Raw genomic sequence first — 23,214 nt, forward strand, 5'->3', positions numbered from 1 at the left:
TGTAAACACAAAAGGTAGAGCACTGGAAACCTTGAAACCAAACTAGAGCAAGGTAACAAAGTAGAACCACTGCATAGGATGGTGTTGTCGCTACAACATTCTGCAGTTTCTTCACTGACTGCTCAAGTTTTTCTTTAGCAACACTTTCATTTCAAAAAAAGAGATTACTCCAAGTACACCACTGAATAAGGCCAGCATTTACTTATTACTCTTTTCAAACACTTGAGCCCTGCAGAAAGAAAGAAAGAAAAAGTCTTGTAATTGCTGACCCCAAGAAAATATTTTATTGTAATTGTTTCTTTAAACTTGCATTCATCTTGACCTTATTAGCATTACATCAACAGTAAAATCATAACAATAATATAATAAGTAGCAGTTAACAAGGTCAGCTACTCTCCTAGGTGTTTTAATTCTCAAAACTATCCTATTAGGGAAGGAGGGCAACCCTATGAGCCAGGTATCCTACCATTCCATTGAAAAATTAACTTTTCCAAGCTCACACAGCTAATAAGTGGTGGGGACAGGATTTGAACCCTGTCGTCTGGCTCCTTTGTCTGAACTCTCAGACACCTTGCTGACTGCCTCCCAAAAAGTCTTCAGAACAGCATCAGGTCATGTTAAAATCATTAGAGTTCCCTGTCTTTGGAAATTATTCAACTCCAACAATTTCTTTAAGAGTATTTACCATCTTAATGTGTTTTCCATGAATTAGAAACATTTAAATAAAAGTCTGAAAGGTTTTTACTTCTCCCCATGTAAAGTGACATAATATTAAAGTGTCTACTCTTTAAAGAGAATTTTCCTCTAAAGAGCACAAATACAGAGGAAGGGGGAAAAACTAGTGTTTACTACAACCACAGATACTGCCAGACATTCTTCTATTCCTCATCTCATTTGTCCTCATTAAAATGGCAATAAATATCAATCCCATTTTACAGATGAGAAAAACTGAGACTCAAAGGATAAGTAACTTGTCCAATGCAAATGGAAGGGCTAGAATTTCAGTCTGGTTTGAGCCAACATTTCTACACTCCCCTCCTCCTTGTCCTGACTTATCCTCAAGCAAACACCATCTTGTAATAATACATGGTCCCCAAGTAACTCCTTGAGGGAGTCAAAAGAGGTAGTGGTATCCTCCCCCGCACTTTTACAAATAAGGCAAGTGAATAATTGTGGTCAAGTGTGAAGACCACCAGAGGCTCAGGCAACGCTGCTGAATCCATATCAGATGACAGCAACTGTGCACACTGGCCATGACACTTTGGCAGCATCCAGGATGGTGGCTGGATGCAGCTCTGCCCAGAGCTCTTCCCACCTCCCTCTTTCCCTCCGCCTCCTATGTCAGGCTCTGCCCTCGTCATCTTACCTTCTGAGGACTTGCACTGTCTCCCAGGAGCTTACAGGTCAAAAACTTGAAGTATATTTCCACTACCATCATTTTTTCATTCACATCTGTGTATGAGGAAGCTCTGGCTTTGTTCTCCTTCTCTCCTTCTTTCTTTCAGGATTACTAATTTCCATCTCAGTGTATTTCTTTGTGCACACATCATCATAAAATAATTATATATTGTTTTTTTTCCCTGCAGAAGTACTTATAGAACTTTCTGGTTATTGAGTTTTAAAAATTTTACTCCTTAATTTCCATCACAAAATGTAAGTCTTTACATCACCATTTGTGCAAAATACACTTTGATATTTAAAACTGTTCAACTGGATGAAGTGGCTTGTCCATTATTGCTGCATTTGGATGTCATTTCCTAGGTTTCCTAGGTTATCAGTTGCAAGCACCTGAAAGGGAAATCCTGCTCTCAGCAAATGCGTGACCCACACAGCTTTGCTGAGGGACTTTCAAGAACTCACTTCAAAGCAGCACAACTGTAACTTCTCGAGAATGTGCTTTCTTAATAACATTCCTAACTCACTGAATAAATAGAAAGTGCTGCTGAAAGATCTTAGAACGAGAGTCAAGACTCTAAACTCCTTGTCATTGCCAGTCTCAACCACGCATCACAAACCTGTCAGTGTCTTAAACAACAGAAAATAGTCTGAAATCTACAACAGATTATTGGAGGAACAGTACAGGCTAGGGTATGTTTATAAGGAAACATTATAGAAGCTGTGTTTAGATTGTTCTATTATAAGGGCAGTCACTTGATATGTTCCACTGATTCTCTGCTCAATAGCAGAATCTTGGAGCTTCAACTATTATTGTGGAATGCTTCTGAGAAATACCCAGGCCTTGCCTATGACCTTCTAGACAGAGATGGCATAAGTCCACAAGTCAGGTTCTTCTGTTACCTGTTAAAAAATGGAGTTCACTCCCTACAGTGTATGAATCTTCTTAGAGTCAGCAATGCAGAAAGCATGTCCTGTAAACACACAATCATGACCTCAATTTTTCACCAAGACCAACCAGAGAAACTAAGTCTTGAAGCAATCATTTATTCAAGCTCTATCTGGTATAAAGCCAGATTAGGAGAAGACTATATACACTTGGGCTATACTGTTCAGAGTCTCCACTCCCATGTCACATTTTGCCATTGGCTTCTACAGAACTCGATAATAAAGAGTTATGCATATCCAATCATTTTAACCCTCTTTTAATCTACTGAGATCATTCATTTGGTTGTTTAATTCCCTTCATCACAGCAAATTTCCATCAGAACCAAGGGATGAAAATAAACTAGTATTTGTCCTCCCGGGAGACAAGGAGAGCAGCCGTCACAGCTTTGTGACGGCTGCTAAGAAATTTAGACCTAAGGTCTCAAGTTCAAATATTATAGTGTCTTTAACTACAACAGTGCAACATTTTATGGTAAATATACATTTTCTTCTCCTTTATAACTTGTTATCGATATCATTTTTGCTTTTGTTTTATTTTTGCCTATATTTTCTGTTAAAATCTCCAAGGCTACTGAAGAGAAGACACATTATAAAGAGTTCATCTTCGTCACTAAGGAGTCCAAGAATGACTCCACATCACATATTGATTCACTTAGAAGGCTATGTCTCAGGAAATGAGACTCTATGAGTGTCCTTCACATTTCAATAATATGTAGACAAAGTATGCGTCTACGATTAAAAGGAAAGAAAAATAAAAATAAAGATGATTCTTTAAGGCCATATGCTTGGGACACAAAAGAACAGAGCAGAGAGATCTGAGAAGGAAATTGGTCTTTAGGAAGTAGGTCTTTACCAACAGACCTTCACTAGTTGGCATCTGGGAACTGTGAGTCATCCACAGACTTCCAGAGATGAACCACACACAGAAAAGGTGCCTGGTGCTAAAAGGAAAACAGAATTCTAGCCTGGATTCTACCTCTGGGTGCTCTCTCCTTATTTTTATGTGTCTGTTTTCTCATCTACAAAATGAAGAGGCTGGAGGAAAATATACATACAAGTACCACCCAGTCCCAACATTTTATGATTTCTGTGACAGAATCTAAAAAATGAAAGAGGTGTAAATCTGGACTCACTCCTTTCATTCACATATTACTTGCAGAATCTCCTAAGGGGGGTGTGGAAGAGGGAGGAGTAAGAAAGACAATCTGCAAGAGGAAACTATCAGAACATTCATTCAGTTATTTTTACCTTAGGTAAGAAATGCAGCTCACATCAGTGCCAGCACCTTCATTTGGGCTCACACCCTAAATGGCCCCTTTGTCATGTGCTCAGTTTATTTACAGCAGAACGCCATCTATGTGGTATAAAAACCAAAACTTTTCATTTAATGAGGTGGGAAGTGACAACAAAAATACTTTGTAGCATACAGAGGTGTTAGTTACCTCATGGCAAAGTACACAGAATAATTGTCTTAAGGATGATTAACACGTTTTTGTTTTACATATATACAATTTGTTCTAAACTTCCTGACCTAGTCTGTGATCGTAAATGTTACCTGACACAGGTAACATTAAGCTTACTTAATCAGACCCTTCAAGTTAAAGACGAGGTTTTAAGAAGTGCAAGAAAATAACTTATTTGGAAAGAAGCTCATTTTATGGAGAAAGCGATTATGCTTTTGTATTTACAGAGAACTTAGCAAAAACCACCTATTTAAACTTTTTAAATGAATATAAAGAGTTTTTTACTTCAACATCCCCCATCTGTATTAACATAAACTGTGTAATACATTTTCTGAGAACTTAATGTTATCAGGGAACAGGAACATTTACCAAAATATTAATCAAAACTTTTGTATAACTGATAGATGTGTTGAAAATGGGAATTGCTAAGCAAAATGTAACCAAAGACACTGAAATACAGAATGGGCTGACGGGGTCCAGAGGGGAGAGAGGAGAAAATCATAGGGGAAAAGGGGATGGACTCACATGAACAAGTATAAAGGACACATGGGCAAAACTAAGGGCGGGGGCGGAGATGGGAGGGAGGTGGGGAGCACTGCGGGGGCAGGGCTGGGAATACAAGACAGAAAACTGTACTTGAACAAGAATTAAATAAAAAAAAGAAAATGGAAATTGCTAGTTCATACATTTAGTGAATAATGTACTTTAGCCATCTGATCAATATCTTTGTGAAGTAACTGGGGTTTTTTTTGGCTATTTAAAATTTTTTATTTCTTTTTACTGTTGACACTATTACAGATGTCCCCATTTTCCCCTCCTTTGCCCACCTCCACCCAGCTCCCACACCCCCCTTCCCTTTAGCTATCACCACACTGTTGTCTGTGTCCCTGGGTCATGCATATGTATTCTTTGGCTAATCCCTTCACCTTCTTTCTCCAGCTCCTCCCCTCCCCACCCCCCACAGCTGTCAGTCTGTTCCATGTGTCCATGCCTCTGTTTCTATTTTGTTTGTCAGTTTATTTTTTTCATTAGATTCCACATATAAGTGAGATCATCTGGTATTTGTCTTTCTCTGACTGGTTTATTTCAATTAGTCAGTGAAATAATCTCCAGGTCCATCCATGCTGTCTCAAAAGGTAAGATTTCCTTCTTAAAACCAAACTGCAAAGTAAACTGAATGTAGGACCAAACTTCCAAATTGCTTTATTGCATAATGTTCAGCAAATTTTTTCAAATGTGGACACAAACTTACCAACATGTAGCACACAGATGAAATGTTCAAATAAAAATTCACATATGGGGGGTATATACTCAATAAAAGCTTGGAAACCTACAGGTAAACCCGTGGTAATTACTTCATTTTATCCTTGTTTTTTGCAAGCTCACAAAAAGTAACAACTTTTAAAATCATTTATTACTTAATTATTGCTCCCAATACAATCAATAAAGTTTTAAAATCAATCAACCAATCGATAATGTTTGGATGGTTACCCAAAGAAAAATACTCCTTTATTCTAGCAAATATATCTAGTTTACAAACAGAAATTTACAAGTTATTTCTGCCTCATCAAATTCAATATGTAAAAGATTTCTTCTCATTTATCATACCTAAGAACATATCTTGTTTTCCTAATTATAAAAGTAATACTGTATGGTCAATATTTTTAAAAAAACAAATCATAAAAAGATGTAGGTAGAAAGTGAAAAATTATCTATAATCCTTCCTGTCCTCAGAGAGACATGTACTATTTTTAAAATACACGGCTACCACACCCTCACGCTGCACACCAGTCACTTCTCCACTGGAGTACACTGACTTCATTAACATGTTTCCTAGCTATAAAGTATCTCAATATGCAAATACATCAAATTTTATTTAGCCCAAATGTCACACTAAAGGATATGTATATTATTTTCAATTTGTTTATCATTATAAAAGATCTGTGTTTGGGTTTTTGTTTTTTAAGGAAACACAGGATAGAAGGATCTCTCTTCAGTTTGGTTATCCAACAATTACAAGTAAATGATCCTGGCTCACCTCAGTGTTTAGGACTATTCCACATGCCATCAAAACAGTCTTTTCTTCTTATAAATACCCAAACTGAAATGAATTCTTAAAAAGTCTCTCACTTTGGAGGTTCAGAAATAGTATTTGGCCGCTCTGGTTCTGGTTAAACGAAAAACAACTATTCCATTCAAAATACTACTCGGTTTTGGGGCTTTCTTGAATGCTTGCATAAATTTTTCACATAAGGAAACAGGTACTTTCTTAAAATCAAGAGAGCACAAAAATTTATATTCATAATTTTTAAAGTTCTAATGTAGAAATTAATGAAAAATTACATATAGTTTATTATTGCTGAAAAGTCACACTGGGCGGGTTTTCATTCAGCACACTTCTCCAAGCCTATTCAGCTCAGAATCATCAGTGACTTATAAAACCCGAATTAAAGAGATTTCATTAACAAGTAGAATTTTTCTGCTTTTTGTGTCAAACACTTAATATTTTAAAATAATAATAGGGTAGAAATAATTCTCTACTAGATAATCATCCAAGTTAAATATATATTATCATTTTTATAAAAGGCCCTAATTTTCTACTTAATTCAAGCTTCAAAAAAAATCAATTAAGGTCCAATTTTAAAAGAAATGTACTATCCATGGGCTAATTCTAAAGCCTGCATCCATTTAAAATAGTAATTCAGGCCTCCTGAACACTGGCAACTGCAGTTACCGCTGTCACAATAAAATGCATTCACATGCAGTGGAAATAACCACTTATCTGGGCGTTGGTTTATAAGCGTGACCTTTCCTTTCTTTCTAGGAGAGCCCTGCCTTTTTTCTTTCAAGTTTCTTCAATGTTCTCAAGAGTTAAATATTAAAATAGGAGATTTTATTATATTATGAAAATACACAATATACTCATTCACTTCTGAAAGTAAAAATTACATTGCTTTCTCCTTTCCGAATACCAGTTGCCTAAATAGAAAGGAGCCAGGCATTCACAGCTACCTGGTGAAATTTCAACCTCCTTCCTTTCCTGGCCCTGCCAGGCTGCAGGATGGTGGTAAAGTCAGCACAGGTGACTGACACGTTTATATCCGATAACTGGGGGCAGGGTGGAGAGCTGGCAGAATCAAGCTCCAAGCCTACAACAGAACTACAAAGGGGTGACAATAATCGACCTTTAAAAAGCAAACACACACTCTTAAAACTATGGACTCCAGTGAATGTCACACTACATTTCCTGAACAGTTTCATCTGAATCATCCACACGTCAAGTCTAATGAGAAGTGGTAACTGGATAACCAAGTGCTCATTCCTGATTAGGCATCAGTGGGGCAACATGTACCAAGAGCCTTAGCATATTTGTACCCCTGGATGAAGTTATTCCCCAAAAGGGGAATCTGTTCTAATGAAATCACCCAAAATAAGAAAAAGTTTTCTATAGGGAAATGTTGCTGGAAGCATTATTTACAGTAGCAAAAACCTGGAACTAATATTGAGATTTTTAAAACTTCATTAGACTATTAAGCAGTCATTAAAAATTATCATTATGAATACATAACAATATGAGGAAATATACACATAGTATAATCTCAAAGAAACGTTTATTATTTTTTTGTGTGTGTAAAGATTTTGTTTATTTATTTTAGAGACAGGGGAAGGGAGGGAGAAAGAGAGGGAGAGAAACATCAATGTGTGGTTGCTTTTCACACACCCCCTACTGGGGACCTGGCCTGCAACCCAGGCATGTACCCTGACTGGGAATTGAACTGGCGATGCTTTAGTTCACAGGCCAGCGCTCAATGCACTGAGTCACACAAGTCAGGGCTCAAAGAGACTTTTGAAAAGATATTGGAAAGATACATTCTAAAACATTAATACTGATTGCTCCTGGAATAATTATAGTAATTCTTCACTATATTTGCCACCTTTTTTCAAATAGGAAATTTACTATACAAACACACATAATGTACATACATATACTTGTCTCTCCTCTATACTTATTAGAACTTAAATTCCCCTGAAACCATGAATGTTTCTAGTTGATCTAAATAAACATAAGAAAGAAGTTCCACATAACAAAGAGCAAAGTATTGTATGGGCTTTTTACTGGGTGAAATCTTCATTGGCATGTTTTAAATTTATGAATATCTAGCCCTGGCTGGTGTAGCTCAGTGGATTGAACACAGGCTGCGAACCAAAGGGTTGCCAATTTGATTCACACTCAGGCACATGCCTGGGTTGCAGGCCCGGTCTCCAGTGGGGGCCACGTGAGAGGTAACCACACATTGATGTTTCTCTCCCTCTCTTCCTCCCTCCCTTCTCCTCTCTCAAAAAATAAATACAATCTCAAAAAAATAAAATATTTTTAAAAATTCCTGACCTGAGGATATGTTAAATTTATGAATATCTAATATCTAAACTGCAAGAGAAAAGTAAGACAAGGGGATACACTAGCTTCTCCTACCTTTTTTTTCCCCATTAAAATGCTTCAACTTTGTTTGCTCCTGCCCTCCTACTTGGGCTCAATCTGCAATAACAACATTGTTTCTGAACAATTCTTTCTATGCCAATGAATTTGAATTTTTCATCTATGTGAAAGCAGAATCTAATTTATGGATAGGTTGTGTTCCAAACATGGATTTGTAAATCTGTTTCTTAAGTTTGTTTCTATGGTAAACAAATTCTAAGTTGTGTTCTATGTGAGATAAGTCAGCTGAAAAAAGTTTTTTCTCTCAGGTTTCTGGGCACAGAAGAAAGTCCATAGAGCAAATTTTTGAAAAGGTAAAGCTGATTAGAAGCACATTGAGACAGGTAATTCGGCAGCGTGGAAACTTGAGAAGTCCGAGCTGACCTGTGAAAGATACATGAACACACTGAACACCTGGAGTGTGAGAGAGCACGAGAGTACCGTGGTCGGGTAGGAGGAGGGTTACGAAGGAAATTCAAGAGGACCCATGAGGAAATTAAGTTTCTGCTTGTTTAGATCAGTGTGCCCAAATTTTTTTAAGACTATAGATGACTCAGTCAGCAAGGCTTCTATCATATTTATACCTGGTTATCCCTGGGAACAAAACAATGACAGTGATTTTGTGTTTTGGGGAAGTTGAAGATTCCATATAGTTATGCAAAAGAAATTATAAATACAAATGTTTCTATTTATAACATTATATATAAACTAAGTTCTGAATACACACTAAAAACAGATTTTAAGTAGACCACTCAAAACCTATGGAACACTTAAAGAAAATGGTAAAAATACATGTATCAGTCTTTAAAATTATTGAGGTCCTAATAAATACAAAATGGACTTTATCTTTAAAAATATGGTTGTGAAGATCAGTCAGTGGAAAGGAATGACTGCCGAATGATTATAAGAAATAACTGAGCTCCCAGGTTATACAGACTAGGACAAAATACACAAGGACTAGAGAAACCATGAAATTAGTACTTCTGAGACCAAGCCCCTGGCCACCTGAGTCAAGAAGAACAAAGATGGGTGAGCCCGGTGCTCCGTCCTGTGGTCCTACCTCGTCTGCTGCCTTTGGCAATGTTGTATACTTTATATCCAGTTGCTATTACCTGGATACGCGAAGCAGTGACGTGTTCAAGGAAAATTGTGTCTGGAGCAATTTCCACATCACATGCCACTGTTCCCTATTTACCAATCTGCATAAACTAATTTGCATTATACAAACATGCATGTAGCAGAAAAATGATATAAATCATGCATTTTCTATCATAGATTCAAATTAGTAAGGAATTATAAGCCCTGCTTTTTTTTTCTTTTATAGAGCCTGAACACTACCTGAAAGCTTCCTCAAGGACACCAATGCTTAGGAGCCTGACAGGAGAAATTTCCTGCATGAGCCAGGAAAAGCAGGACAGCTGCTGGTACACAAGGCACCTCTGTGCACATCCTAAAATGAGCTTCCGCTGTGCAGGCGAATGACAAAAAGGGATCCTGTCTTTGGCTAATGCAGCCCTTGCCATTGTGTGCAGGTGGCAATAATGACTCCAGCCCACACCTGCCCCTCCTACCGGCACCTCTGTATAGGTTACGTGGTATGGCATGCCGCAAGGGCCATTCTCTGGCTCATTAATGTGGAACACGTTTCTCAAAGTCCAGGGTGAGAGAACAGAAGCAGAGCATGTTTATTACAATTACGAATAACAGTCAACTCTGAATGTTTGGGTGTCACAACTTAAAGCTATGTTTCTAATCCTAAATAACCAAGCCTAAAGTAAAAATCAAACAGAAGTTATTTCAATAGTAATATGCGCAAAATAACGGGAATGAATACGACTGTAAAAATACTTGTAAAGATGGAAAGCATAAAATGGTACCTAAAGAAAATTTCCCTGAAAATGCCACAGGCCCTTAAACAAAAAAATCCTTTCCCCTCAAGGGTAGGATCCACAAGGGTCACACCTTCAGGGTAAGGGCAAACCAAAAATCAACCATTCTGCCACAGGCAACTGCTGCTCAAATCTGTATCACCAGGAGGCCCCCAAAATTTCAAGTGGTCAGTTTAGTTTAAAATGGCCCCGGGCTATAAGAGCCCCAGCCACCTGGCAACAACACACTAGTCTCTCTAGAGGGACACAGTTTCACCCTAAAGCAAAAAGAATCCTCCCCAAATAATTGTCCAAGGAAAATGAGCAGCTCTCAGCCAATAATAACCAAGTATGGAAACAAGGCCCCATGAATAAGAATCAGCAAAAACATTAACACAGCAGAAAGAGACCTACAAAGATCGGAGACACTGGGACTACCAATGTTCTTACAAAGTACTGAGAAAAAAGGAGAAAGGACTCATTCATAGCCATGGACAACAGTGTTGGTGATTACCGGGGCAGGGGATGGTGTATAATGGGACTAAATGGTGATGAAAAATATAATAAAATAATTCATGGCTCAAAACGTATCTGAACTTTAACTTCTGAATGCTAGAATCTGTAGAAGCATAACTGAAGCCATTAAAAGGTCCCAACTGTAGAATAAATCAGCAGCAACACTGCATTGCACTCTTCTATACTCTCTCTCAGACTCTTCGGAAGGGCATTTACAGTCTTCACATGGTTCCCTGCGTGACTTTCTATGATGAGTTGTTTTCTCTCTGACCCTTCTCTGCTGTGTTCACAAGGCAAAGGTCTTGAATATTGCTGTAAACGTAGCTCTTTCTCTGACGTCAACTCATGGTTACCCCACACCTCTTATTGCCAACTTGCAGGAAGGTTCTCCCCACTCTAATGCATTGCATGACCTACTCAGCAAAATGCTCTTAAGTACTCTGCTCAATCTTAGCAAAAATAAATTTCTCGGTGATTGTGGAAGGGCTCACAGTCCACCAGGCGAGCACTAATGGCTTACATGTCACAGAATCCCTGCTCCACTGATTCATTCAACAATATTTATGGGTACCTACTATATATAAGCTCGGTTCTGGGTGCAAGGATTAGGCAGTAAATAAGACTCTCTTGCCTGCTGTGGAACTCAATGTCCTAGCTGGGGAGATAAGTAATAAATATGTAAATAATTCCGTTTCCTAGTATTAAGTGTCACAGAGAAAATAAAAGAATAATGTGAGAGTGAAGGGGCTACTTTAGACGAGGGGGTCAGAAAGGCCGTAAAAGGCAACTCTTTTAGCTGAGAGACTAAAATGACAAGCAGGGGCCATCACTCAAAGATCAGAGGGAAAACATTCCAGACAGAGAAGAAAGCGAAGGCAGAAGCTCTGTGGCTGCGCTGGCTGTGGCTCATCTAAGGAACAGAGAAAGAGTGGTGAGGCTGGGAGGAAGAAGTCATGAAGAGAGTGGTAAGGGCTAAGGGCACAGAGGGAAACGGGCCAGGCCGGTAAGGCCTTGCAAGCCACAGACGAGAGTTTGGGTTTTATTGGCAACAGAACGGGAAGCCTCTGAAGTTTTCACTGAAGTGACGTGCTATTCACATTTCAGAAAGATCATCCTGCCAGTGTTGTGCAGGACTGGATTGAAATAGGGCATGGGTGAACACGGGAGACCTGCAACTACTGACGGCAGTGTTCCACAAGAAGAGAATTTAAAGGGGAGGAGAGCAGCATGAAGATTTGGGACTCAGAAATGAAAGCACTGATGCAAAGGGAGGAAGCAAGGTTGGTTCCTAGGTTTCTGGCTTGAGCACCTGAGGAGATGGCAGGCTATTCCTGAGACAGAGAAGAAAATGGTTTTAGACGTGACAAGGGGCGGGGTAGGGTAGGAAAAAGGAAATCAAAAGCCCTGTTTGGGACACACAGCTGAGATGCCTATTCGGGTAAATATATGTGGTAAGAGACTGAATATGAAGCCCAGCAGGGCAGAGTTGAAGAAGACAAACATGTCTCAATCATCAGCATAAAGCCATGAGACTAAGTAAGATCAGGCAGATAAAATACATGCATTATAGAAGAAGCCCCTGGACAGAATCCTGGGGTTTCAAACATTCTGAAATTGCATAAAGAGGAGAAACCTGATAAGGCTCCTAAGACAGAGAGGCTGGGGAGGCAGAAGGAAAACAAGAAAAGACAACACAGGGCGGACCCCTGGACTTAAAAACATGAAGATGCATGTTGCTGGTGATGCCGAGAGTGTCGGGTGAAGGGGGACAGCGACTGTAGACAACAAGGGCCAACAGCTTTAGACAAAACTTCTCAGAAAACAGAGCGGACAATGATACAGCGAGAGATGGGATGTCAAAGGGAAGTTTTTGTTGTTACGGCTGTTTATTTTGTTTCTAAGATGGGAAATCCCAGATCAGCAAGTGGTGTCCAACACAAAGTGCTGCAGAGACGGAAACATCCATTTGCCCAGTACAATGGACATTACCCACATGTGGCTCCTAAGCATTTGACATGAGACTGAATCTATTATTATTATTATTATTAAACATATGTATTGATCCCAGAGAGAAAGAAAGATGGAGAGAGAGAAAATCAATGTGAGAGAAACATCCATTGGTTGCCTCCCGCACATGCCGGGGCCGGGGGCTGCAACTGTAGCCTAGGCATGTGCCATGACTCAGAATCAAGGCCATGACCCTCAGGATGATGCTCCAACCAAATGAGCCACACCAGCCAGGGCTGAGACTGAATCTTAAGATTTAATTTTGATTAAATGAAATCTAAATAACCACATGTGACTAGAAGCCCCCAAACCACAGTGCAGCCCTCCAACCTGTTTGTAAACTGATGGATTCAACTGTCCAAAAGGTGGTGAGAAGACCAGAAGTGTGTGGCTTCTAGGGTCAATGTCTTTAAAGCTCTCAAGATTAGCAGCTGTGGGGAGGATAGAGCAGCAAAATGCTAGAGGGCAGTTTAAGGAGAAGGAAAGGCAAGGAATAGGTTCAAAGAGCAGAGAGCATGCTGAGTGGGAACAGTAAAAAAACTGGGTTGAGTACCACTTGAGAGTTAGAGTAAATTTTAAACTGGGCCTTGTCAACACTGTTGTTAAGTTTTCTCTGGCAATATCAGCTACTCTCAAATCTGGCCTCAAACTACATTTTCAACCATCTCCTAACATTCCTCAAAATTTACCTCTGTGGTTTTTTAATCTTCTTGGTTGCACAACCTTTTTGCCCTTGTGTATATAACAGTGTGCATTCAGTGAAAAGAAGAGGAAGAGGCGAGAGAGAGTAGGAGGAGAGGAGGAAGAAGAGGAGGAGGGAATACAGGAGGAGAGGAGAAAGAGAAAGGGGAAGGGGAGAAGGAAGGGAAAGAGAAGGAGGGCGGAGAACAAAAGCTGCCGCTCTGGATGAGCTGAGGTAGGGGCTCCATTCTTCCCCCAGCTCAGTCCCTCGCCCCCTCCCCCAGCCTCGGAGGCAGCTCCAAAGAACCTCAGGGTTTGGAACCAAAGATTTACCCTAGCCAGTGCTTCTCAACCTGGAGTGTGTTTACAAATCACCTGTCTTGTTAAAAATGAACATTTTGCTCCAGAAGATCTGCAGAGAGCCCCAAATTCTGCATTTCTAACAGGCTCCTGATGATGGCTGATGTCACCATTTTGTAGATTATACTGTAAGTGAACGGCCCCACCAGACCACTTAAGCATTTTCGACTCAGTCTGCTTATTTTTGCCTCTGTGGACCCCTAGGCCATATAGGCCTTCCTTGCCTTCTCCAACTGGAAGATTCTATGCAATTTCAAGATTCCTTCTGAACCCTTCTCCAAGAGTCCTGGGAGAAGTCATCCCAATCCAGTCCCTGCCCATCTCTTCCCACTCTCCCCACTTTGCACTCTGCTCCAGCCACACAGACTTCCTTGCAGTTTCCTAAACATATGAAGCCAGAATCAGCCTCAAGATTTTTGCACCAGCTGTTCGTTTTCCCTAAAATGCACTTCCCCAGATAGCCTCAGGTCCAACCCCTTCATATCCATTGTCCCCTTACTCAAGTGTCTTTTCCATGAGGTTTATACTCTGACCACCCTATTTAATAACAGCCAAACCATTCCTAAAACTCTAGTTATTTATACAGGGTGGGGCAAAAGTAGGCTTACAGTTGTAAATGTACAAAACAGTTAGATTCCTGTATTATTATTTATGAATTATTGTACTATACTTCACACAAACTGTAAACTTCCTTTTTTAAATAAAACTTTTACCTTTTTTTTGGAGAGAGGGGAAAGGGGGAAGAGAGGGAGAGAAACACAGATGTGATAGTTGGGAATTGAACCAGTGACCTTTCACTTTGCTGAAGGACACCTAATCGACTGACCCACACCAGTAAGGGCTGTAAACCGACCTTTGCACCATCCTGTACAGATATGTTTCTCCTGCACTTATAAGCAACTGAAGGGCAGTGCCCATAATATATTCATTTTGCATCCCAAGCATCTTGCACGGTAGCTTTTGCATTGGAAAAAATAGTAAAATATCAAATCAATAGCAGGCATAATTTGTGACTAATGAATCTGAATTAAATTAACTGAGTCTAAACACTTCAAACAATCTGATCACTAGTGGAAGCATTAAAAATACAAGAACATTTTAACAAAACAGATGCAGAAAGTAAGGCAAGGGCATGGAGATAATTATAAAATGATTAATACATAAGTCAAAGATGCACAAGGATGCCAAGTGCGATGGTGACTTTATGGCTGTGAACCAGAATAATGCAACAATTAATTTAACACATTTTATCACTTAAAATATTTTTTAAAAAATAGTGACAGCTAATGTTTACTAAGAACTTAGCATTTGCCAACAACTCTTTTCATACTTCACAAGTATCAGCTTATTTAAACCATATATCAGACTTATATAATAGGTACTACTATTATCTCTTTTTATTAAAAAAAGGAACTGAGAAAGAGAAGCCAAATGACCTGCCCAAGGTCACACAGCCAGCCAACCAGTATGGCACCAGAGCTCCTAACCATTATAGAGAAGTAAAAAACTACAGAAACTTACTTAAAATGTAAAGCTTTATCTTTAGGTAGGTTACTGTTTTAAACCTCCCTACAACACTTGTCATTTTATGTGTGCGTGTGTGTGTGTGTGTGTGTGTATACTCTCTTCAGACACACTTTGAACATAAGGAATGATTTTCTTTCTATGCAGGGAAAACAGTGTTCTCAGTTTTCTTAATAGCTAATACAATAGTCACCCCCTAGCCATGGTTTCATTTTCCATGGTTTTTGTACCTGTGGCCAACAGTGGTCCAAAAGTATCAAATGGGAAAATTCCAGAAATAAAGAATTTGTAAGTTCTAGATTGCATGCTCTTCTGAGTCACGTGATAAGGTCCCTCACGTTCCTGCTCCGCCCCACTGGCGACGTGGACCATCCCTGTGACTAGCATATCCTCGCACCCCAGGCAGTCGCTCAGCAGCCGTCTCCTTTACCTGCCCAGTTGCGGGCGTGGGGAGCAGCGGGAGAGACAGACACAGAAAGAGAGAGACCACATTCACATAACTTTTATTGCACTGTATTTTTATAATTGTCCTACTTTATTATTAGTCACTGTTTCTTTCTTACTGTGACAAAGTTATAAATTAAATAGGACCTATTGGACTTAGTACTACCCATGGTTTCAGGTATCTCCTAGGGGTCTTGGAATGTATCCCCTGTGGAGAAAGGGGGACCACTATACCCTGTCTGTCAAGGCTTTTAAGACTAAGGAAAGATTTCAAAAACAAGAGAGAGAGAAGAACGCACAATTCACAGGCATGCCCAGGTAGCACAGCTCAATGGTTAAGGGTGCAGTGTTTGAATCACACCACCTAGGAGCACTATAATCCCAGCAGGTAATTAATTCAACCTATGCTACTTTCTACAAGGTAGTACCCTTCCTCGCTACCGTGTGCTCTCCCCCCATTTGCCATCCCATAGCACTCCTCCTTATTCTTGCAATGGATCTTAACTGGGTTCCCCAAACCTCTAAGTGGTCTATGGATAGAGCACAGGAGATCCATAAACTTGGTAGTATATATCCTATGTACTATTTTTATTTATTCATTCAAAAGCATTATTTAAGAAGGGGTCTGTGGCCTTCACCATAATGTCATAGGGGTCCCAGGCAAAAAAGGAAATGTACATAAAAGACAGAGAAATGAGGTATTTTTAACAAAAAGGGGGAAATAAATCTGATTAGGATTGGCAGAGTGACAATGGAAAGAAAAATGGAGTCAAGGAAAATAACCAGGCATTGCTAAATAAAATGTCATCTTTCACCTTCCTTCTACTTTTAACCTTTTAAAAAGAGAGGCTATCTCTTGCTTGCACTCATTCACTCCTTAGATCTTTAAGCTTACACACACACACAGGAAATGAACCACTGGGTCCCAAAGTATATCCATGAATGTCATGATCTCTGCAGCATCCAATCCTGCTGGCCCCCTAGCTGAGTTTTCTCTTGCTTTTTGTTCCTTCTTCCTCATTCCTTCCCTCAAAACAAGTGTCCCCATTTTCCAACTTCTCCCTCAGAGATCTTCTTACCCCTGTGTCTCCCCAACCCTGCACGGACAACTCTCCATTCTCCGCCCCGACCCCAACCCTGATCCTGAGTTCTAACCCCACCTTCCAACACCCCACAGGTGGGCACCGTCACAACACCCACTCACTATCACTCGCAATTCAACTTTTCTTAAGTTAAAAAAAAACCCACCCTTTTTCAACACACAACTCTTTCTCCTAGCTTTCGTCAACTCTATTATGAGGTCACCTTTCTTCCAAGGATTCACCACATGCAGTCAGGGGACAAAGCCTGAACATTTCTCCTTATTTTAAACATTATTCCTTCTGTCTCGCTACTTAAAATATACACCAGGGACCAGTAGCACCAGTATCACCTACAAACCTGATAAACATCTGTATTTATCTCAGGCTTTATCCCAGACCTGAGTCAGAATCTACATTTTTAAAATGTCCCCATGTGATAAATACACACTTTAAATTTTGAGAAACACTTGTCCAGTGCTTATCAGTATGCTACCGGCCAAACTGCATCTGAAGGTGACCATTGCTAAGTATTAATTACAGAATCCTTATTGTGTGCCACTACAATGCTAGGCTTCAAATATATCATCTTACTTAACCCTCAAAATAACCCTATGAGGCAATCACCATCAGCTCCATTTTTAAGAATGAGTACTTTGGGGCTCAAGTGGGGCTCATCTACCTGCCCAAAGAGACATAAATGATGAAGGCAGGACTTGAACCTAATCTGCTGGACCACAAACCATTTGCCATAATGCACCAATTCCTCTCAATTCCAAAACTTCTATTTCAAAGGGTGTGTTGGTAGAATTAAGTACTCTGATTCACCGCATTTAAGGTAGATTTTGTTTGTTTACTCAAATTCTTACTGAAAACCTTTAAAAGGCACAGCAGCAATCCTGAGGCAGAAAGAGAAATGACCGGCCTGCCGTGTGCATCATTTTCAACACTCAAGTTCACTCCAAGGTGTTTGAGAAAAATGAAGAAGAAATGTATTGCTTTGAGGCTATAACCCCCAATTTTAGGGGTTATGTAACCACTTCCCTCATAATAAACTTTGTGTATATCTGCTTGGCATTCTTCAGTCTTCTAAAAAGGCAAGAAACAAATAAGGTGAGACTGGGTTTCTAGAATGAATGATTAGTTGGGTTCCACTCAGTCAATGAGTTTTATCTAACATCTAACTGATTATTATTTTAATTGCTTTATTATATTCCACTCAGTTAATATTTCATAGCCACATATATCATTTTTAAACCTGGTTTTATCTTTTTTTCCAGTGCTCAAATACAAACCCACAAACCTAAAAGACATCACTGTTTCTCCAATATAGTATTTACCTATTTTGAGTTTCAGACCTTACTGAGAATATAACGAAAGCTATGACTACTCTAGCCAGAAAACAACATAGAACAACAGAAAACAACACCACAGAAAATGTGCCACATGACACCAGGATAAACAGCCCTCCTATTATGAGGACGGGCGCTGGCCTGACACTGCCTGAAGAGGCCCTCTCCCTTCTCTTGAGAGCTGTTCTTCCCAACTCCAACGGGCAGGTGCTGCCACCTTTTTATAACTGCTTGCTCGATGCTGCAAATGACCCAAGCAACCCAGTCAGAATCCCTCCATGGATTTTTATAACTGAATCAGAGACAGAAAGTCCCTTTGGGTGGCAGACAGTACAGAATGTGAAATTTGGGAACCATTAGCTCCCTGTGGAGGAAACCTGTCAACTGTGAGAAAGAATAAGCCAAAAAGGGCAGAAAAGTGCCAACAGCACTCAGTCACCTGGTTCCCATTGTTTCGGAAGCCCAGACCCAATCCTGTTCTCCTGGTTTGGTTACCACACCTAACCTTCTGGGCGATAAACCTCCAAAACCCTGTGTATTTTAAATTTTTGCCTGAACCCATCTGTGTTTCTATGGCTTACAACCAAAAGACTCTAATTAAATGATGGCTACTTCTAAATACTATATTTGTTTTAAACAAGTTTTATGTCCTTTAAATTTTTCTATACAGATACCTTCTCCGCCTATTTAAATAGGTTTTCAAATATAATTTCTAAAAGGCTCACATTTTACTCTGCATAAAAATCTTTTAGAATCTGTTTAAAACAAGTCTTGGCTCAGACCGCTCTTCGTGCTCCACACACGATTAAAATATAATTTTAAGAAGCTAACTGCCTGATCATTTTTAGTTTAATTCCAAATGGAACAAGGCAAAATTGCCTTCTTAAATCATCTTTTTCTTTATGTATTCAACTACATTCTCTGCTCAAAATACTTAAAAACTGGCAGTCATCCAATCACTGATGGATATTTTAAGTTAGAAAGCAGTAACACATCAAATTAACCACACAAAGTCAGTATTATTCTGATTGAGAATTATAGCCACAGTGGATCTGAAAGTTCCTACCTTAGTTGCAAGTTTTTATATTTCAATGAAATAGACTGTGACTTAATAGAATGCAATGCAGTCCAACTACAATGAATCCAACAAACTTTTAGTTCACACATCTCTCACTGTCACCACCGATTTCCTTCCCTCTAGTCACGGCCTTGAAAATGCTCTGCATGCTGCTGCATTGGCAAGGTAATAATAGCAATGACTCCTGTGTCACATACTATTACTATTCCTAGTCTGTGCATCCCTGTATAATGCTATGAGCCTAGTAGACTCTAATAACAGATGAATCTTGAAGTTAGAAAAAAACTTGGAAATTATCTAGTCCAAACACCTTACTTCATAGACAAAAACACTGGTGCAAAAATTTGTTAACATGCTCAAGGTCAACAGAGTTAGAGAAAGAATTAGTACACAGATCCAATGAGCATTTTCCATTGTATGCAGAAGGTTTCCAATCCCTACAGAAGATGCCCAAATGATAAAATACATATATGGTTTCCCTTTAATGCTCCAAAAATACTGTTATTTTTAACTGTCCTTAAGACAAATCCAAATGAATTTTAAAAACATAAAATTGCTATATTCCTGACAGATAATTTCCTATTAATTCTGATCGAATTGGAAATGTAGGAAACGATTCTTAATCTGAATGATCTGTTCCTTCTCTGCTCTTCTTTCTCAAGTGCCCCCATTCACATACAACACTATGCTTGCTTCTTCCCAATAATGCTGACCTATTTATTCTCACATTATAACATCGACTTTGGTGCACACAAGGTCATATAAAAACATTGATCTAATATTAGATTTTGTCACCTAAACTGAAATCAACCAGCAACACTTGGCATCTAAGTGCTTAGATTTCATCTTTATATACATTTTCTTTCTTTTGTTCAAAAATAATAAAGAAAACAGACATTCTGAAAAAGAAGGCTGTGAAATAGACTTTCCTTATGTCAACTCAAGAGCCCACAAAAATATCTGGGCAAAAACATGAGGGGCATTTTTAGCAATTTTTGCACAGTGGCTGGCACTTTTTTGTGCCTACTATGTGCTGAACGAAAAACTCAGATATATTACCCACTGTGAAAACATGCCTCCTTTGGATGACTAAACTTAGAACTGCTAACTATTCTTGAAAGCAAAAAATAAAATAACATGAACATTACTCTTATAAACCTTAAGTAGTTTCAAAGTATTTCCAATGAGGGAAAAAACCTAAAACAAATGTAGCAATTCATAGATATAAGGTAGCAACATAAGTGGTTATAGTAAAACATGTACAATTACAAGATTTTCTCAAGTCAACTGGAATTCACACTAATGCCCAGAGGTCACACTCTGTTTTAGCAGCATATTCTTGCTACTACTTTACTAGATTAAACGCTCATCCATAGCACTCTTGTGAACAAAACATCAGAACTCTGAATGAGATAAAAGCACTCTTAAATATGAAGCGAACAACATTAATTTTAGAGAAGAAACTAACAACATAAATAATTTTTAAAAAGTTTAAAGAAAGAGACTTAACTCAAAATTGCAGACACAGGAAAAAATTCATTTTATTTTCTGTAACAAAACTTAAGAGTCTTGGTGAAGTAATGTATGTTGTTGTAAATAAAAGCTTACATTTCTAATTGCTAAACAAAAGATAGGAAGTTAAAATGAACTTCAATGGATAAGGTATTAGGCTGACAGAAATAATCATTTCTCAGTCTTATTAAAAACACAATCAATACTGATACTGTTTCACCTTTCCCAAGCTTGGAAAAGAAAAATACAAATACGATGCTTTTGAGCAATTTTAAACAACTTCATTAAATTCAGACTGTTCTTTAAAAAAACAACGTGGTTTTCTGTCATTTCTATTGTGCTGAAAAGGGCACACAGACATTCATAGAAATAAAACGTTCAGACTTAGGGAAAGCAAGCTTACATTTTCCCCCAGATGCTAAACTGCAGTGGGTAAGGTCATGGTCAAAATCCACAGGCTCATTTAAACTTTCATGGCTCAGCCAACAGTTCCTATCAGGTTTCCTGATCCTAAGGAGATTAAAACTGCAGGAGTTTCTCGCAGTTGCGATCAGCAGGAGGCTATTTCAAACCCTCAAACCGCAGTCCGCAGAGCCCGCAGCGACGCATCTTCCACCACCTCCGGCTGCCCGTTAAACTAGCCTTTCCAAGCGTTCTCCTCTAGCCTTCTACAGAAACCCCCCAACGCGAGCAGTCGACTCTATCTAGACCGCCTTCCATCGCGCCCGCCGAGACCCCTCCCGCGGTCATCCCCTGGCCCCCCTTCTGCAGTCGGTGACAGGGGCCTGATTCCCAAGGAGGGGGAGGAGGTGTGCGGAGGAAGCCTCCCCGCAAAGGAGCTCTTCAGCCCGAACAGCAGCAGGGCGATGCAGAAGAGGGGCAGAGGAGATGCTAAACCCCATGGCCATATTTACACTGGCGGGCGTTTGTTTGTTTGTTTGTTTTGGTGGAGTAATAAAAAATGGTCCTAGTCTTCAATCATATCCGAGAAAGAGAGAAAGAATCTAAGTACTAAAGCTGCTGTCTCGATCTCCAGTATTCTCACTCCCGTTACCCAGCGGGCAGGCTCCGGGTGCTCCTACCTCGGACAGGTACACCTGCCGGTCCTTCGGAGGACCAGACCGCCCCCACCGCGCCGCGCCCCGCAGAAGGGGAGATCGCGGGGACACTAACCCCAGCAGCCCCCAGCAGCCCCCAGCGAGGCTGACAGCCCCGGCGAGCCGAGACCGCACAAACTTCCCAGTTCCTGGGCTGCGGGGGCAGACCGTCGGGCAGACGGACCGGGGGCGACACTGGTGCGGTCCCCAGAACTCAAATGCAGATGGATCCCTCGTGCTGCATCCGGACCTAGGTCCGAAGGGGGTCCCAGTGGCATCTGGGCGGCCGGAGCAAGCGCCCGCCCGAGGATGGGGCAGAGGCGCCGCGGCAGGAGGGCAGCCCAGGAGGGCGAGCAGCCGGAGGGCCAGGGCCCCGCTCGGGCTCCCAGCCCGGCAGCAGCTGCAGCAGGAGGAGGAGGGGAGAGAACGAGGAGGAAGAGGAGGAGGAGAGAGGCTGCAGCCGCAGCTCGAGCTCTTACCGAGTGGTTTACCCCCCACATCAGGACGCTGAGCAGCGGATCGCTGGCCCGAAAGAGCTTCACTTTCTGAGCTACGAAGTGCTTCTTCTTAGTCTTGGTCTTGCTCGCCAGCACCGAGGACCCCAGGTTGCCGGGGGTCGCCATGGCTGCCGCCTCTGCCCCCTCCACCGTCGCGCTCCGAGGCCGGAGACCCGCCCTCTCTACTCGCCGGCCCGGGAAGGCAGCCGCATCCCACCGGCGGCGGCCCTGGCGCGCCGCGCCCCGCTCCGCCCGCCGCCGCGCTCGGCCCCGCTCCGCCCGCTCTATCCGGCTTGGGAGGGAGGATGAGCTCCGCTCGCACCCCGGCCGGTGTACCGCGCCCGCCGCGGCTCGGCGCTCAGCCCGCGGCGGGACCCGGCGCGCTGCGAGCGGCTTCCGCGTTGGGCGTCGCGTCATGACGCAGGGGGCGGGCGGGCTGCAGCTGCGGCGCCACCGGGCGGGGCGCCGGGCGCGGGACCGCTAGGTCGAACCCTGGCGCCAAGGGCTCCTCTCCGCTCCAGCCAGGCGGGCATCCTGAGCGCGGCCGAGGTCTGGGCGGCAGCTCTTGGCCTGTGGAGGAGGCCGCGGTGTAGACCCGCGGCGCGGGGAGAGGGAAGACTCCTGCAAGGCATCCTCTTCTGATCCCTCTGGAGGAAAGAGGGAAAGACCGGGAGAGTGGGGGCATCGGAAGAGCGGAGCCCGCGGAGGTCAGGAGATGGAAGGAGGCTCGGGGAAGCTCCTCACGCTGGTTGCCCCGAGTCAGGAGAGCTAATGAGACCCGATGTGCTGCTCTCAGACCAGGGCTTCCCTGGCGCCGAGGAAAGGACCTGTGTACATTCTCGGCCACGTTCCCAAATGGCCCTGAAATGAATTTATTAATCCCTTTGTTTCTTTAACCTTTTGGACCCTGTACCTG

The 23,214-nt window shown here is 41.3% G+C and overlaps 1 protein-coding gene across 2 annotated transcripts in view; it reads right to left on the reverse strand.

The window, feature by feature from the left end:
* The window catches only part of PIP4K2A (phosphatidylinositol-5-phosphate 4-kinase type 2 alpha), a 160,234-nt gene extending 137,551 nt beyond the window's left edge, over positions 1-22,683 (reverse strand). Inside the window, exon 1 of one of the 2 annotated variants that reach the window (XM_037058114.1) lies at positions 22,281-22,683. In XM_037058114.1, coding sequence (XP_036914009.1) covers positions 22,281-22,424 — 144 coding nt within the window. In that variant the 5' untranslated portion in view covers positions 22,425-22,683. The remainder of the gene's footprint in view (positions 1-22,280) is intronic. The other variant, XM_037058113.1, reaches the window with a different exon arrangement.
* Between the last annotated feature and the right edge of the window lie 531 nt (positions 22,684-23,214).

This window comes from Sturnira hondurensis, unplaced genomic scaffold (assembly GCF_014824575.4).
Source record: "Sturnira hondurensis isolate 20B ecotype Veracruz unplaced genomic scaffold, ASM1482457v3 Scaffold0009906, whole genome shotgun sequence".
NCBI classification, from domain to species: Eukaryota; Metazoa; Chordata; class Mammalia; order Chiroptera; family Phyllostomidae; genus Sturnira; species Sturnira hondurensis.